Genomic DNA, 17753 nt, shown 5'->3' with positions numbered 1-17753 from the left:
CCCCCCCCCCCCCCCCCAGCTGATATGGGTTTTGCAAGATTGTTCAACTCACCTTTGAAGCCACTGGCAGACTTGGATCCAGTTGTGGTGACATTCTGGTACAGAGCTCCAGAGCTGTTACTTGGAGCCAGACATTACACAAAGGCCATTGGTAAGTTCTGTGTAAGAAAGAGCTTGACCTTTAAGTTCTGTAAAGGAGGGTAGCCTTATAGTAGATAAGATGATCAACTGACAAGCTATTTTTTTTTCTTGTAGCAGCAGATGATATATGATCCAGTCTATAAAATGTTGGTGCATAGTGAAACTTTCTGAGTTCTGTGCTTTTATTTTTCAGTATGAGTTAAGGTTAGTGTTAGCCATTTTAAATGTGTGTTTGTTTTGGTTTGTTTTTAAAATAAGAATATTCTTTGCATTGATTTATATGATGATTTTCATATGGGCTCATGGGCCTCTGTGGTATTTCACCTGTAGTCAGTCTCCAGGTTAAAGTATATACCTTTAGCCACCACCCTCAGACCCTGATGATCCAGTCAGTTTTTCCTGAAGCCCAGGGCCTGTGTTCTGCTACTTGCCTTCACTATTCCACCTGTTCATGGTTGTTACAGCCAAGGCTAACACTGATTATCATATTCCCAACTAGTTCTTCCTTCTTCCTGAGGACCAGATCTGAAAGTTAACACATGTAGTACCTGTATAAAGAAGTTTACCCCAATATCCTCCAGAAACCTCTGCGAGGTCCCTGAGATGACCCTGTTCATGTCCTTTTTATTCTTCATGATGCAATGGAGTGTGTTCACTTCTTCCCACAGCTCCTTTCACTGATTACTCAGTGCCCAAACCAGAGTGTATCTCCCGCTGTGAGGCCAGTGTCACCCTGCAGCCTGAGTCCTGGGTGGTAGTAGCCTCCCTCTGGAGTGCTGTCTCGGTTGAGGCCTCTGATTTCCTAGGGTATCTCCTCCAGTGGGTGCTGGGGATGGAGCCTTGTAGTGCCCCCCGTCACGATCGTGGCACAATCCCATGTTGCCTGAGGGAGATCCTTAGGGCCTGCTTTGCACCTGCCACCACACAAACTGGGATGCTAACTTCTAAAGTCTCTGTTTGCTGTATCCTGTACTGGGTGAAGACAGTTACTAGAAGTCTTTAATGAAGATACCAACAGAATTACCTTATATGCCTGTAAATTAGATGCTTAAATGGCCCTGGCTATGTTGATTTTTTTGTGGGTGGATGTGAGTGGACCAGATTACTGAGTGACCTGCATGCATGGTACTGGGAAGTTATCTTAACTGACAGTTACCTATTTTTGATAGATAGCATATTGTTTGCAGATCTAGGTGAGTGATATATACCATTATCTTAGGATATCTCTTTGAAGAATTAATTAGTACAATGCCATTGTTTATTTTAATTATATCATAAATTACTTGGTTCTTGCCCTCAGGGATCTGTGGTCTATACTAAAAACCAGACAATAAGTCCCTGTGAAACTTTAGAGAATGCTGCTGCTTCAGAGAGACCCAGTTTTGCTAGTAGTATATTATTTCTGAGGCTTTTATTTCTTGTATCAGACCCACACCAGTGAATCCCCAAGATGGGGTGAATGAGTCGTGTAGTACCTGGTGTGCAGTGTGAATGATGAGAACACTCAAAATGGTTTGGGCAGCAAAGGAAAAATTATGGAAATGAAAACAAGGAAAGTTGCAGGTGAGATTTGTAGGCTGACCGAAAGATTATAGGAGCATGTCTCTCTGAAGAGAAAAGAATAAAGGTACCTGGAGGTGATCAGTGTGCAGCTTTAAGGGAAAGGGAAGAAATGAGTAACAAAATTACAGTGGTGATGTTCATGCAGTTTATGAGTCCAGACTTGTGTTTTGCTTCTAGCGTTATGTGCACTTAAGGAAAGGCAGTTTTAATGAGCTAAGCATGCTAGTGTTGAATGCTAATGTTTTTGGCAAAGGATGCAACTCTTAAAGCTCTCTCTTAAATCTCTGTGCAAGAAATATAATTTTAACATCTTTTAACATTACATAATTCTCAGGAGCCTTAATGTATCACTTATATAATTTATGAGTTATTACTAGAAGATTCTCATTTAACTGCTCTTCAGTTGGAAATAATAATTTAAGAGAAAGGGGATTAGATATAGCAATTTATGAAAAAAGGAAATGGCAGGCTATTTGGTGTAGCTGCTTATTTTCTGTAGCTATTTTCCTTATGCCTTTTATATTATATATAATTTTGTGTAATTAGTAAATATCAATAAAATCAGGCTAAAATCAATGTCATGCTGACTTTAGTCTATTCTTTTCCAATTTTGTCACTGTGAGAAATATTTTTGCTTGCATTTACTAGGAATGCATTACCATTAGTTCTCTACTGCAACACACTGAACATTGGACAACAGTTGTTACATGATTCAGATGTTTTCTTAGGAGTCTTAATTTTGTTTTATTTTAAATATATTTTCTGTATTCTGTATCTAGTACTCTCTTCCTTAGCTTCACATACGATGCTAATTGTTAGCAGTGTATTCATAACATCCTGGACACTGTCTACTATAGTGTCCAATTTGGTTTTGTTCTTGTAATAAAACTCTTAGGTACGCTTGCTTGCATGCAAATAATTATCATACATGATGAAAGAATGAAATTGGAATTTTGTCTTTTGTCTCACTGTTTGACTTCTGTCTCACACAGAATTTTTGTCTTTGTTTTCTGGACCTGATCTTAGCTATGTTTTGTGGGTTTAACTTTGGGGGAAAATTGGACTAAATACAGTCTGTTTAGAAAGAACTATGTATTACACAAAACTATATAAGCATATTTATTATTTTAAAGGTAGTTTTTCAGTGACATTTTTCCCTTTAATTTGTTCCTTCATAGTAATGAAATATTCTACTTTTCATTTACTTGCTTGCAGAACAAGTAGTTGTTCATCATGTATATAACATCATGTTTTAAGGAGATACGGGAGTCAGGATACTGCTGCTGAAAAACAGAAATAGCTTTTGCTTTCTGCATGTTGAAAGGATAGTAAAAAGCCCACGTTAGGGTTTCATGGGGAATAATATTTAGTTTCCTGAACTGTGAATGTTTATAATCTAAGCCCTACTTGTTAATAAAGTTTCTTATATAAGCTGCTACCATAGTTACAAGTAACTAATTTACCAGATGAATACAAATTGGGAAAATGGTGTCTTAGAAGCCAAAGGTCCCTTTCTGTTCAGTTACCGCAATATAAATCTGTACTAAATTTATTGTAGGCTGTGGAAGTTGGTCTGCATTTCCAGCACAGTAATTTAAAAGTAGAATCTGTGACCATGTGTTCATCAGATCCTAATACCCTGTCTTGCAAAGAAGTAAAATTTGCAAATAAAAGTAACTTAAACAAGCTTCAGGTGAAATCAAGTATCTGTGAAAATGTAAAACCCTTGCAATCACGGAAACATTAATAAAATTACTGAACTTTTAGAAAAACTCCAGCAGAACAGAAAATGCTTTTATACTCAAAATACTAAAGAAACAAGGTTGAAGTAAGTGACAAGGCACAGTGCTCCCTTCATTGATGGGCAAAGACTTCTGCGCTATAATTTTAGGAAAGTAAAGGAAATGACTGTGGCAAAATGAAGGAAAAGGTAAGCTGGCTTTAAGGTTGGAAGGAGACATTAATCAGTTGGGTTTTTTTTTTCTCTGGGAACATCAAAATAGAAAATAATATTTCAGTAAGTAAAGTAAGTAGTAAGAACTTTTTTTCATCATAGATTTTTAAGAAAGCGTGTGGCCGTCTACTGTGATTCATTTTGGGGTATCATAGCATAATATCAAGGATATAGCATGATTAAGACTTGGTTTTTTTATCAAGTTGCAGCTTGTATAGTTAGCAGTGCTATCAAACAAGAACGTTGCCTCTCTTTGCCACTTGCCTTAATTAAAGAAATAGTATATTGGGTAAATGGCATCAGATGGCTTATAGTACTTTAGATCGTTTAGATTTTGTTGACAGAATTGTTCACTAGAGTGATCATTCAACTGCACGAAAAAAGGATGGGATTATTTTTTGTGAAAATATAAATCTGAAAGTCCAAGAGATCTGTGTTGCTTAGTTACCTTTCCTCACTTGTGTAGATTACAAGTCAGCAGGAATGTCAGAAATGGCCATGTGGCAACTGGATTTACCAGCCCAAATAAGCCTTCAGGTGTAGAGAAACTGTAATTCAAAGCTTGGGCAGTGCACTATCACCTCATTCGATTTCCAGACTAACATATGGTTATGGAAGCTGAAAATGTGTGAAAGGTATAAGCAGATATCCAAATGCCTTTGAAAGCAAATGTCACAGGAAAATATTAGGTGTATCAGAGGGAATAAATTTATAATGGATGTTGGGATCTGTCAGAGTTTCAACAAGTCTGTTTGACTTAATGCAGGAAAAAAATAAGAGGGAAATATCTGGGGTGTATTATGTAGGATTTAGGATGGAAATATGTGCATATGTGTTCCATATTGCCTATGCAGCGAGTCCCACACGTTCCGAGTGCATCAGATGTCCTTACTGTGTGTGCACAGATTGTTGGCACGCTGGCCAGGCTGTGGGGCCTCTGGAAATCTTGGATCGCTGCCTGAAACTCTTCTGGTCTCTTGTTCTGGGAGGGCTGGGGGGAAGAAGATAAATTATAAGATCTATCTGGAAAATCTGGTAAACCAGAAATTACAAATGGGGCCAACCAGAAGATTGAGAAGTCTTGAGGAAAAACGTACAGGGGAGACTCCCACTTGTGATGTGTGGGGCCAAGGGAGTCTGGGGACTCTTTTAAACATCCATGAGAAGGAATTAACAAGAGCAAATCTATAGTCAGTCAGCTTCTGTTTGCTGCATAGGGATCCACATTCATATTTGTGAAGGGTTGTGATTTGGGGGGAAGGGGTTGTGGAAAAACTAGAAAAGAAAAGTAGAGAAGTTTGGAAAATACTCATTTATGTGCTCTGAAAAGAAAAACTCGGGCTACACCAGGAAGGCAGCCTTGTTCTGCCCTGGGCAGTGTTACATGACATGGGAAGTAATTGGATTCAGATGATATTTTGTGGTAAACTTGTTTTGGCATGTGGTAAACTTTCTTCATTTTATCACAGTTGTTCTCATGCGTTTTCTGAGAGGCAAAATATTTTAATACCAAAGATTAATTGTTGTTTTCTTATCTAGTTATTGCAGGTGCTGGATGATTTACTGCTGTTTTTCCTCTTGCTTGACAGTGATCTCTAAGATACTATACATGTTTTGTTTTGGTTTTTTTGTTTTTTTCAAAGCAGAAACATTTGCTATGCTCCACAAACTTATCACTGCAATTTATAAAGTATTAGTGGGTCACTTAAATAGAACGTTTTAAATCTACTTGAGCTAGTATTTTTGGAAACTTGAGATGCTGACAGTAACTTGAGGAATATCATCCACAGGATTGTTATACATTTTAAAACATTAATTGTTTTGAGATCTAGCTTACTAGTTCCTGATTTCTAACTGCTTTGTTGTTCTCAAATATGCTGATGTCTGGATATTAGCTGGTAAAGCTGGTGGTCATTGTCAAATCTGAAGAGTTTGAGATGTGTTGGAGTGTGTACTAGCTTAATAGTCAGGAGAATGAGAACAGTGCAGTGAGTCAGACCTGTCTCTTCTATTTTAAAACCAGTGGAGGTACTCTAATGTGGGACAGACAGTAAAGTTTTATCTCTTAGAACAGTAAGCTGGGTCTCAGGAGACTTGGATTTAAGTACTGATTCAGTCCCAAGTGTTGTATGTAGCTTACAGCATGTCATTTAATCCATCCTATGTGTTTCATTATCTATAAAGTAGGGATGTTACTTAATGGTATTGTCCTGAAAATAAAATCAGTTAATGATAATAGGGACCTTCAGTACAAGTATATAATCATTTATTTTGGTTAACTCAGTGAATAGGTTGTCTGAGAACCTGAGATGTCACTTAGCATCTCAACTTGAGAAATTTACACATTCTGGACATTAAAAAAGAAAAGGAACACAAACCCACAGAATCTTAAGTCACAACTAGTATCTGGTAATTGTCTTGATTTGAATTGCTCTGTAAATTAACCTGTAAGTTTCCACTCATGATCACCCAGTACTTTTTTGTACATTCATGATTCTCTCCTCTTGCAAAACGTATGAAGGAAAAAAAACCAGGTGCTTTTACCTTTTTTTTCAATATGACTTAACTGTACATGGATTATTTTAGAGCAGGAAAAATAAAATAACATTAAAATACTCAGAAGGCAGAATATCCTTTATAGTAATAATATCCTTTATAGCTTTGTGATTACAACTCACTTTGAACAAGAAATACCTTCAAAAATCCATCTATGCTTAGCCCCATGTACATGAAAAATCATCAATGATCTGTGGGTCAAAAAACACTCCCTGCCAGTAATAGTATCAGTACCATGTCTTTTTCCTTCTAATTATTTTTCCCTTGGAGTATCAGTTCCATGTTTTTTCCCAACTGTTAATAACTATAGAGCCTATTAGATGAGCAAGCTTTTCCTTCACTAGTATCTCACTGACTTTGCCCTTTACCAGAGGCAGATGATCTTTGTGGCAGCAGGATTGATTCTCTGACCTCCCTGAGCAACCTACGTTGTGAGCTCATTTTAAATAAAAGAATTAGGGGACTAAGGCAGGAGTTATTCTTGCAACGTCTGTCATAGCCCAGAGCAAATAATAGATCCTAATGTGGAAATGGAACATGCATGCTGACATGAGAAAGCAAGACACAGCATTTGAAAGTTAGGAGATGCATTTTTCCCACTTCATATTCAACTCCATTCTGTACCTGTCAGTTGGAATATATTGTGATTCTTTGCAAAATATTTGAAATACGTTGTTCCTTTTATACATAAGCAGATGAATGGTTTGGTGCAGAATTATACTTGCATCTTAGAGATGTTTGATTTGACTTTTTTTAAGGCTTTGTTTATGCAGCAATGGGCTAAAGGCTTTTCTTAAATGAAACATGAGGTTGCCATTTAATGATCCAAAAGGTGATCAGTTATAAAACCTAGTTCAATAAATGCTTTACCCTAGCTGACTAGTGCAGCAATGAAGACTCTTAGTGTGGTCTGTTTACTACCATATCTAAAATGTTCACTCACAAAAATTGGTTTTGGTTGAAAACAAAGTACTTACTAGCATAACAAGGTGCATGCTTCTGATGCAGAGGAATTTTTTAGCTAATCCATCATTTTGTTCTTCAGGCACAATTATTTCAGCAATATCAGCTGAAGCTTTCAACACTACAGCACTGATTCAGTAGAATAACTTCTTCTCAAGACAGGTGGGATTGCTTCACAAGTAGACATCTTGGCAATAGCTGTGACTGACAGCAGAATTACATTTCACAGCAGGTTTTTTTGTTGCCTATCCAGTAGATTTGCTTATAATTATGTAGGAGCTATTCTCAGTGCCTTATTAGGAATAGTTGTAAGGCTGAACCCCTTAGTAACAGAAACATTAAGATATTGTAAAGCACTCTATTTAGAAGGACCAGTAAGCTTCTCTGTGCTAAGTCGCAAGATTTCTTTGTGTGCATTCATCTCTGTTGACTGAAATAAGGTGGACATCAAAAGTTGTAATAACTCCCTGAAAAGACTGCCATGGCTTGTGAGTTGGAACAGGCCAGGAAAGTACTCTTCACACATGTTTCTTGTTATAACTTAATCTACCACATAGTGGGCCTTTTGCTCACGCTATGTTAACTTGGAAGGTGTTGACATATTGGACCTAGTAAAAAGTTGTAATAGTTAATGACACAAGCCAAGTGAGAGCACAAAACAGATTATAAACTCGTTGTCCCTCCTCATTTAGCATGGAGTTAACCTCTAAAGAGCTCCATTGTGTACAGAAAAGCTTTTTTGTTAGAAAATTCTGCATTTAATTAGGAAAAAAAAAAGTGTATTTCCCTTTCAGAGAATATGTACCACTCACTTCTCATTTGCTACAGTTCAGAAGAGCACAGAAAATGGCAACAATTCTCTAATATGCCATGCTATTTGTACAATATAGATTATACGATATTACTGTGCACTTACCTGCAGTGATGGAATAAGATGGGGGAAAAAATGGAGGAGGAGGGGGAAAATTAATGATAAAGCACCATAATTAGTAATCAGGAGTTCCTGGCTTTCCAGTCCTGTGATCAGATGATACTGTCAGTCATTTTTTTCATATGATAAAGTGAAAATGTAAAGCTTTGGATGTTCCCTGAAAAGCTGTGTAAATACAGTGTAAAAAAAAAAAAAAACCAACCCTGTAAATTGTACCAGAGGTGCGTCTTACCTGTTCTTAATTCTTTCATCATTACAGGAGGAAATGATAACAATTTCTGTATTAGACCTGCCTAATACTTTGCAGTATAAAAGAGCATTGTGACTTTTGCAATGAGAAGCTTTCATACTTCCTCTACTTGCTGCAGTTGTTTGATATTTGGTAGGGGAAGTAGCCCTGAGGCTATTATACTGCCTTTTGTGTCACCCGTAACATTTCTTGTGCTTTTGATGAGTTGTCACTGAAAGAATGTTTTTCTCCTTTCTTTTGTTTCCGTGAGAGCTTTGTAGCCTGCTAGACTACGTCTTGGACCCTCTGAGGTATAAGCACTGCTGTTGCTGGAAGAACAGTAGCAGTATGTTCTTTCCTACATCTTGGAGATATTGAAGTTGACATAAAAATAATAGCCCTGTGCCATCTCTTGACGCATGTGAAGGTTCAGGATTGGGGAAAAAAGAATCTGTGACACACTTTACTTGCCAGAAATCAGTGCTTGTCCCAGTGGCCTAATTCCCTGCCCTGAAGTGACATCACCTGAGGCTGGAGCCCACCTGTTTCTGTAAGAACAACTTAGGAAAGAAGATGGAACCATCACTCTATTCTGTATTTATGCAGCTATCGCTCATTTCTGTCTCTCAAGGATGTTAGCCTGCTCTACTACTAGCTAATGTAGTTGATCTGTATAAAGTAGTAGTCTTGGAGACACAACTGAAGAGTTGAAGAATTACTGATGAGAATGTGGTATCACAGAATCATCTAGGTTGGAAAGGACCCTGGAGATCATCTAGTCCAACTGTTCGCCTAGCACAGTTCCCACCTACAGCATATTCTTAAGCTCTAAATCAACCCTACACTTAAACATCTCCAGGGATGGGAACTCCACCACCTCCCTGGGCAGCCCATTCCAACGCCTAACAACCCCTTCTGTAAAGAAATGCTTCCTAATATCTAGTCTGAACTTTCCCTGGTGCAACTTGAGGCCATTCCCTCTTGTTCTGTCGCTTTCTACTAGGCTAAAGCGGCTCAAAACCAGCTCTCTGCAACTTCCTTTCAGGTAGCTGTAGAGGGTGATGAGGTCTCCCCTCAGCCTCCTCTTCTCCAGACTAAACACCCCCAGTTCCCTCAGCCGCTCCCCGTACGACCTGTGCTCCAGACCCTGCACCAGCTTCGTTGCCCTTCTCTGGACACGCTCGAGTCATTCAATGTCCTTTTTGGAGTGAGGGGCCCAAAACTGAACACAGGAATCGAGGGGCGGCCTCACCAGTGCCGAGTACAGGGGTCAGATCCCTTCCCTGTCCCTGCTGGCCACGCTATTGCTGACACAAGCCAGGATGCCATTGGCCTTCGTGGCCACCTGGGCACACTGCTGGCTCCTGTTCAGCCAGCTGTCAATCAACACCCCAGGTCCCTCTCTGACTGGCAGCTCTCCAGCCACTCCTCCCCAAGCCTGTAGCGCTGCTGGGGGTTGTTGTGGCCCAAGGGCAGCCCCCGGCATTTGGCCTTATGGAAACTCCTGCAGTTGGCCTCAGCCCATGGCTCCAGCCTGTCCAGGTCTCTCTGCAGAGCCTCCCTGCCCTCGAGCAGATCAACACTCCCACCCAACTGGGTGTCATCTGCAAACTGACTGAGGGTGCACTCGATCCCCTTGTCCATATTGTCAATAAAGATGTTAAACAGGAGTGGCCCCAAAAGCGAGCCCTGGGGGACACCACTCATGACTGGCCGCCAGCTAGATTTAACTCTGTTTACCACAACTCTCTGGGCCCGGTCATCCAGACAGGTTTTTACCCAGCGAAGTGTGCGATTGTCCAAACCTCGAGCAGTCATTTTTGCCCAGAGAATGCTGTGGGAAGTGGTGTCAAAAGCCTTGCTAAAGTCAAAGTAAATTATATATACAGCCTTTCCCTCATCCAATAAGCAGGTTGCTCTGTCATAGAAGGAGATCACGTTTGTCAAGTAGGACCTGCCTTTCATAAACTCATGCTAGGATTTGGGGAGGCAAGGGGGAGAATTTGAGAAGACAGGCACTAAAAATCCTTACAAAAATGTTATAATCGTAGAATGGTTTGGGTTGGAAGGGACCTAAACATCATCTAGTTCTTACCCTCCTGCCAGGGACACCTTCTGCTAGACCAGTTGCTGAAAGTCCCATCCAACCTGGCCTTGAAGATTGCCAGGAAGGGGGCATCCACAATCTCTCTGAGTAACCTGTTTCAGTGTCTCACCACCCTCACAGTAAATAATTTATTCCTAACATCTGATCTAAATCTGCTTTCTTTCAGTTTAAAGCCATTACTCCTTGTTCTATCGCTACATGTCCTTGTAAAAAGTCCCTCCCCATCTTCCTTGTAGGTCCCCTCTAAGTAGTGAAAGGCCACCATAAGGCCTTCCTTGAGCCTTTTCCAAGCTGAACAACCCTGACTCTCTCAGCCTGTCCTCATAAAAGAGGTGCTCCAGCCCCCTGATCATCTTAATGGCCCTTCTCTGGACTCACTCCAACTGGTCCATGTCCTTCTTGTGTTGGGGGCCCCAGAGCTGGACAGAGGACTCCAGGTGAGGTCTCATGAGAGTGGAGTAGAGGGGGAGAATCACCTCCCTTGACCTTCTCTTGATACAGCCCAGGACACAGTTGGCTTTCTGGGCTGTGAGCGCACACTGCTGGCTCATAGTCAGTTTTCCATCCACCCATTCCAAGTCCTTCTCCCCAGGGCTGCTCTCAATCCACTCATTGCCCAGCCTGGATTTGTGTTTGGGACTGCCCCGACCCATGTGCAGGACCTTGCACTTGGCCTTGTTGAACTTCATGAGGTTTGCACAGGCCCACCTCTCCAGCCTGTCCAGGTCCCTCTGGATGGCATCTCCCTTCCCTCCAGCACCACACAGCTTGGTGTCATTGGCAAACTTGCTGAGGGGGCACTCAATCCCACTGTCCATGTCACCAACAAAGATGTTAAATAGCTCCAGTCCCAATACTGACCCCTGAGGAACAGCACTTGTCACTGCTCTCCACGTGGACGTTAAGATGTTGACCGTAACTCTGAGTGTGACCATTCCTTATCCGCTGAGTGGTCCATTCATCAAATCCATATCTCTCCAGCTTAGAGACAAGGATGTTGTGCAGGACAGTGTCAAAATGCTTTACACAAGTCCAGGTAGATGATGTCAGTTGCTCTTCCTTTGTCCACCAATGCTGTAATCCTGTCATAGAAGTCCACCAGATTTGTCAGGCATGATTTGCCCTTAGTGAAGCCATGTTGGCTGTCATCAATCACCTCCTTATTTTCCATGTCCCCTAGTATAGTTTCCAGGAGGATCCACTTCATGATCTTGCCAGGCACAGAGGTGAGACTGACTGGCCTGTAGTTCCCTGAATCATCTTTATTTTGTTTTTTAAAAATGAGGGCTATGTTTCCCCTTTTCCAGTCAACAGGAACTTGAGCAGATTGCCACAGCTTCTCAAATATGATGGATAGTGGCTTGGCCACTTCATCTGCCAGTTCTGTCAGGACACACAGATGCATCTCATCAGGTCCCATGGACTTGTGCACTGTCAGGTTCCTTGGATGGTCTTGAACCTGACCTTCTCCTACAGTGGGCTGTTCCTTGTTCTTCCACTCCCCACCTTTGCCTTCTGTGACTTGGGTAGTGTGGCTGGAGCCCTCGCTGGTGAAGACTGAGGCAAAGAACTCTTTGAGTACCTCAGCCTTCTCCATGTCCCAGGTCATCAGGTCTCCCATTTCCCTCTGAAGAGGGCCTACATTTTCCCTAATCTTCCTTTTATCACCAGTGTACCTATAGAAGCTTTTCTTGTTGCCCTTGACACCCTGGCGAGATTTAATTCTGTTAGGGCTTTAACTTTCCTAAGATGATCCCTGGTTGCTCGGACAGTTTCTCTGTATTCCACCCAGGCTACTTGTCCTTGCTTCCACCAGCTGTAGGCTTCTTTCTTGTGTTTGAGCTTGTCCAGAGCTCCCTGTTCATCCACGAAGGACTCCTGGTATTTTTATCTGACTTCCTTTTTATTGGTAAAAGTTTGTAATGTTGTTAAAAGTTTAATTCTCAAGCTACTAATGTTGGTAAGAATTTAATTCTTGTGCTGTATGGTACAATTTGTGATAAGATTGCATTTTCCCTGCCTTGAGGATTTCTGTCATCAGAAAACGTTGCTGTGTTGTTAAGCTTACCACAGTAATTTAAGTGTAATGTTGCAAGCTAAATGATGTGTCTAATGTGTAACAGAAGTCTGAAATCATATGATCCAGGATCTTCATTTAATGCTGATATACTGAGGAATAGAAATTTAAGTGAGAAAATAAGTATTTTGACAATCTAAAATAGCTCTGGAGAGAATGAAGAAACTCTGAAGCCCTATAGAAAATGATAATTGATTTTGGTGAACTCAGAATTTGAGTCAAGATGCTTCAAAATTTTTAAGGTGTAATAATTGAAATGTAATTAAATTCTTAGTACAAACATGAAAAAAGGGCAGCTTAGTTTAAAAGGCTAGGAGGGAGGCATACAGGTAAAAAAAAGGTGTGAGGATAATAGATTTCATGACTGATTTGAATTAATATGGTTTTGCCTTTAAAAGTTTTGAATTATCTTGACTCTGCATCATGGCGTAGATTATGTGCTCTGAAATAAAACATCATTCTTGAATGCATGGTTGGCTGTGAGCATCCTTCAGATTACTGAGTGGTATTTTTTCTGTCTGCAGAACATTCAGCTTTGTGGCTTTACAGTATAAATTTCTTCAGTCAAATTATGTGAAGGTGCTGTTTGTTAAAGATCAGTAAACATTGCTTAGCTTACCAGTGAGTGAGCAAATTTCTGACCCTTAGCCCACTGACACCATTTTTTGCTTCCCTTGAAAAGCCTGTCACATACAAATGTTTGACCCCATTCTCAGTTCTTCATAGAAAGTGTCAAACTTAAAAGGCTAGTAACCACTTCTACCTTGACCTTCTGTTTTGCTGACTAAAGTTTAAATGAAGCATATAAACATTGAAACCTTAACATACAAAAGGGGAGACGTTTCCCTTGTGTCTCTGTGTGATAGCAACAGGTATGTTCTTGTCACCTTATTGGACCAAAGACATGAGAAATTACCCTTTAAAGATGTATTGTTATTTTTAATTGAATTTCTGGGTATTTAAATCCAATTTAAAAATCAATAAACTTTTTCTAGCATATCTCTATGCTCCTAAGTCACTGTGTGTAAAGATTCCAGATAAGTTTAGAATCTACTGCTGTGCTCAGCATGAGAGTGGCAAGATTTTCTTATAAAGAGGTTATACCTTTTCATTAGACTAATTGATATTTCAATTTGAAAAATTCAGATAAGTGTTTGCTTGCGCAGCCACCTTTCGGGTTTCAAGTATGTTATTGTTTTTGTTGTCCTTGCCTTCATTTGCTCAGGGGAGATTTAGGTTGGATATTAGAAAAAATTTCTTTACTGAAAGGATTGTTGAGCATTGGAACAGGCTGCCCAGGAAAATGATTGAGACTCCATCCCATGTGCAGAAGTGGTGCTGAAGGACATGATTTAGTGGTGGACTTGGCAGTGTTAGGTTAATGGTTAGACTTGGTGATCTTAAAGGTCTTTTCCAAGCTAAATGATTCTATGATTACATGATTTGAAAGATATGGTGACTCTCGCATAAATGTTCTAGTGCTCTATAGGTGACCTGGGTTGCCTTGTTTGGGCTAGGGCTGTCCTAACTGGCTTTTTGTTACCCTGGTTGTTGCTGTAGCCCTTGGTGGATGTAAAGAATCTGTATTCTGGCATCCATCCACTGTTTGCTTCCTTTACCAGCATTCAGACCTATCCTAGAGTCTAGGTGTTGTGTTCAAACCAAGCTAAAAAAAAAAAAGCAGGTTGGAGCTGCTAGACCAAACTCACTAATGATGAATTCCACAAATCAAATAGATTTGTGCTAAATAGACATTTTCCCATTCTTTATTTACTTTAAGAGAATTTTACTGAAGAATTATATGAGACTGAGAGCTTGTTTATATTTTTCTTTTATTGGCTATAGTTAAGAAGCATAAAGTATTTCATTGTGGACTCTGTCCTGTGTTCAGTGAAACATTGTAGTTAATATACATGGAAAAAGATGTTGCATTTTGAGAATCAAGGATATTGTTCAATAAATTGTCTTACTGTCTTAAATTGTTGTCATGATATTCTTAAAGACTGTTTCCAAAATATTGGGACAAATACAGAGATGAGATTATTGTGCCATGGAAAGGAAAGAATACACAAGCATTTGTCTGCTTAATCAGCCCTATCATTAAAATAGCTTTAGCAGCATCCTTTTGTACTTGCTCCTTGGCTACAGTGTTGAAGTAGAGCGTGACATGCAGGATTTTCTCAGCTTTAGTAGCTGACCTATAAAGCTATTAGAGTCACAGGTTTTAAAACTGGGACATGGGCAGCCATACAGATATTCTAATAATCTGTGCACCCAGACATATATATGGAAAGTCTGTTTATCAACCACAAGTGACCATCTTTAAAAGGCTGTTTTTTTCCTTTTGTAAACTTGTTATCTAGTACTTGAGAAATGCTGTTACAGTGGAAGGATATTTCACTAGTGAATATGTTTGAATGGGACCTGAGCAAGATGTTCAGTGAGGAGTCTAGGGAAAGGAGTACGCCGCAAAGGCATTCACTCCCACCCCTCTTTCCTGAGCCAGGGAGCAAAACTGGTCTGCATTCAGGTTCAGTGTAAATTTGGGGAATGTGGAGAATCTGGAAGTCTCGAAGAGCAAAGTAAAACAAACAATAACAAACAAAACCCCACAAACAAAACCAAAACCAACAAACAAGAAATCAAAACAAAAAACAAACACAAGCAAACAAACCCACTACCAAACCAAAAACCTCAAACTAAAAATCTTTTACCACGGATCAGTCCTGAAACCTAATGATAGTAGAAGAAAGCATAGGAAATGGAGCCATCCTTACAGGAATAGTTGTATTACTCCAGTTTACTTATTAAGAACCTTCTGTGACATCAGATAGAAAACATTTAGTATCCGATACAACCCTGTAAGACCTATGTGGTCCTGTTTCCAGTGGTTCTGCTACATAACAAGTTAAAATGGATACTGTCTGTATCCAACCACCTATTTTGCCAGTTGCACTTAAACAGAAATTTTATTTATAATGAAATTGTTATACAACATTTTAAGAAGTTCATCTTGTGCTAGAGGCAGATGTGCACTAGTTGAATAATGCAGTGTAGTTGAAAAATACTGTTTTTGTGTTTTCAGCTTTGCCCTTGCAAATATCCACTTCTGATGGGTAGTACCTCTTATTTGAAATAGATGTAATAACCATTGATCTTTTGAAGGGACAACAAACTGAAAACATATAAAATGGCATGGATAGGGCATTTGCTAATTATTGACACATTTTTCTATAGTTAGAGCTGAAATTAATATTTGGTTGACTAATATGAACAATGTAGGAGACAAGTACCTATTAGGACAGCTTGTATTGATGAAGCTTTTAAACTTGCCAGAATGTAACAAGGTGTTCCTGCTACAAAAATGCTGTATGTGGTAAATAATTACTGTAAATTATTAATGTTATTAAAAAAACCCCAAACATAGCCAAACTTGACAGAAAATCATTAATTGTGAGAATGGTTTCAGTATGTGCCAAGGACGTGTTCAAGATCAGGTTACATAAAAGATTCACAAAAGGAAGACCCTGACCTTCTTACGCTGCATGGCTTATAAGGCCTTTTCCAGCTGTTTAATCTTCACTTATGGAAATGAAAGCTTCAAGTTTTCTGTACTAAGTATTTTGGGTTACTTTGTATTACTTCTTTGAAGCTGAAGAGTATCTGGCAAGAGACCCAAAGGGTTGAACCCCAGCACAATGGACTACCAGTGACTATAATGACTGATCAGAGCTGAAGTATTCTCATGCTTGACTTGTCCAGTAATGCCGTCCCATAGGAGATACAGCACCAGCCTGGGAGTTACCAGTGTTTATTCAGATGTAACTTCCAGTTGGTACAATGTCTGTCCTCTGAATTTTCAAAGGGTTTAGAATGTGTTCTTTGTGTTAATCATGGAGTCAGGAAGTGGGAATATGTTACCACAATGGCTCTACTCTCACACAGTTCAGCTGATGAAGGAGGAACAGAATTTTGAAGTTTGTTGTGTCCTATCAAGGAGATTTTCAGTTCAGCTTTGCTGTCAGAAAGAATACTAGATTCTTTTTTTTCTTCAGAAGGAAAAGGTCAGTCTGGATAGAGCAGTAATTAATAGAACAATGAGCAGTGGCCCAGCCTCTCACACACTGTGTGATGGACAGTGAACACTGCAGAAAACCATGAAAACCAAGAGGGCTGCAGCTCCTTTGGCCACTAGATAAACAGTCTGCAAAAGGATTTGCCATCTAGCATGAAAATGAGTGAATAGATGTTGTTAAATGAAGATGCTGTTCTTCAAATAGTAATTTGCATTCTGGAGTAGGTAATTTATGCCTACTAACCAGGCAGGAATTGTGATTAATATGCTGTATTAGCTGTTTGAGCGGATAAAATGTCAAGAGCTAAAGATCTTGTTTTCATGCAGATAAGGCTAATAAGAAAATCAAAGAGAGATAAAACCTTGAGAAAGTGATGTAATGCACAGAGCATGTTATACCATGTTGAAACTGTAAAGTCTGATTGAAATGTTATCAGACTTTACTGTAAAGGAAGTAGGGAGAAAGGCTGATAAATTGGGACACCCCAAGCTCCACACCTGTAACACAGTGGAAATGGAACTGACGGATTTTTTTGCAAAGAGAGTGTGATGGCTTTTTTTTTTTTTTTCATTTCCTACATAAAGAGAGCAGTGTTTTTTTTCTTCAGGAGACCATGTATGTCTTGGGTGGCATGAGCCAAACATCACCACTGACAACAGGTGGGGTTTTGAGTCTCAAATTAGTTGCAACAAACAAGCGACTTCTCTTGGTGTTCTCTTTAGTCTGAATCTAATAAACCAAACTCCAATTAGGTAATTTTTTAGCTCTTAGACCTATAAATTAAGGATAAATTGTTTTCTATGTTTATACTATTAAATTTGATAAAAAATCAAAAGGTTTCCCAAATTCGTCTAGTTTAACCTCAACTACTAAGCAAGTCTCCAGACTCTGGTGTTCAGCAATCTCTGCTCATTATTCATCTGATCTCAACATCTTTTTCCAGAGTTATATCCAAGACACTTATTTGTCAGTGTAGCAAATTCAGTTATTTTCTGCTAGTAACCTTCTTCTCACTGACAAATTCACACCTTCATTTTAAGATGCATAATAAAGCATTTGGGTTATACAGAACACTAAGATGGGTGGAGATAATAGTAACTAGGACAAGTATACGTAATCTAGAAATTTCTTCTCTTGTAAATGAAACTAATATTAT

At 39.4% G+C, this 17753-nt stretch overlaps 1 protein-coding gene across 2 annotated transcripts in view; it reads left to right on the top strand.

Annotated features, from left to right (window-relative positions):
• CDK19 (cyclin dependent kinase 19) overlaps positions 1-17753 on the top strand; it is a 115813-nt gene that overhangs the window by 77532 nt on the left and 20528 nt on the right. For both annotated transcript variants that reach the window (XM_026845077.1, XM_026845078.1), the window contains exon 5: positions 20-151. In XM_026845077.1, the coding sequence (XP_026700878.1) occupies positions 20-151 (132 nt within the window). The remainder of the gene's footprint in view (positions 1-19; positions 152-17753) is intronic.

Source organism: Athene cunicularia (assembly GCF_003259725.1).
Source record: "Athene cunicularia isolate RWA chromosome 3 unlocalized genomic scaffold, athCun1 chr3_part1, whole genome shotgun sequence".
Lineage (NCBI taxonomy): Eukaryota > Metazoa > Chordata > Aves > Strigiformes > Strigidae > Athene > Athene cunicularia.
This window is presented reverse-complemented; position numbering and strand designations above follow the sequence as displayed.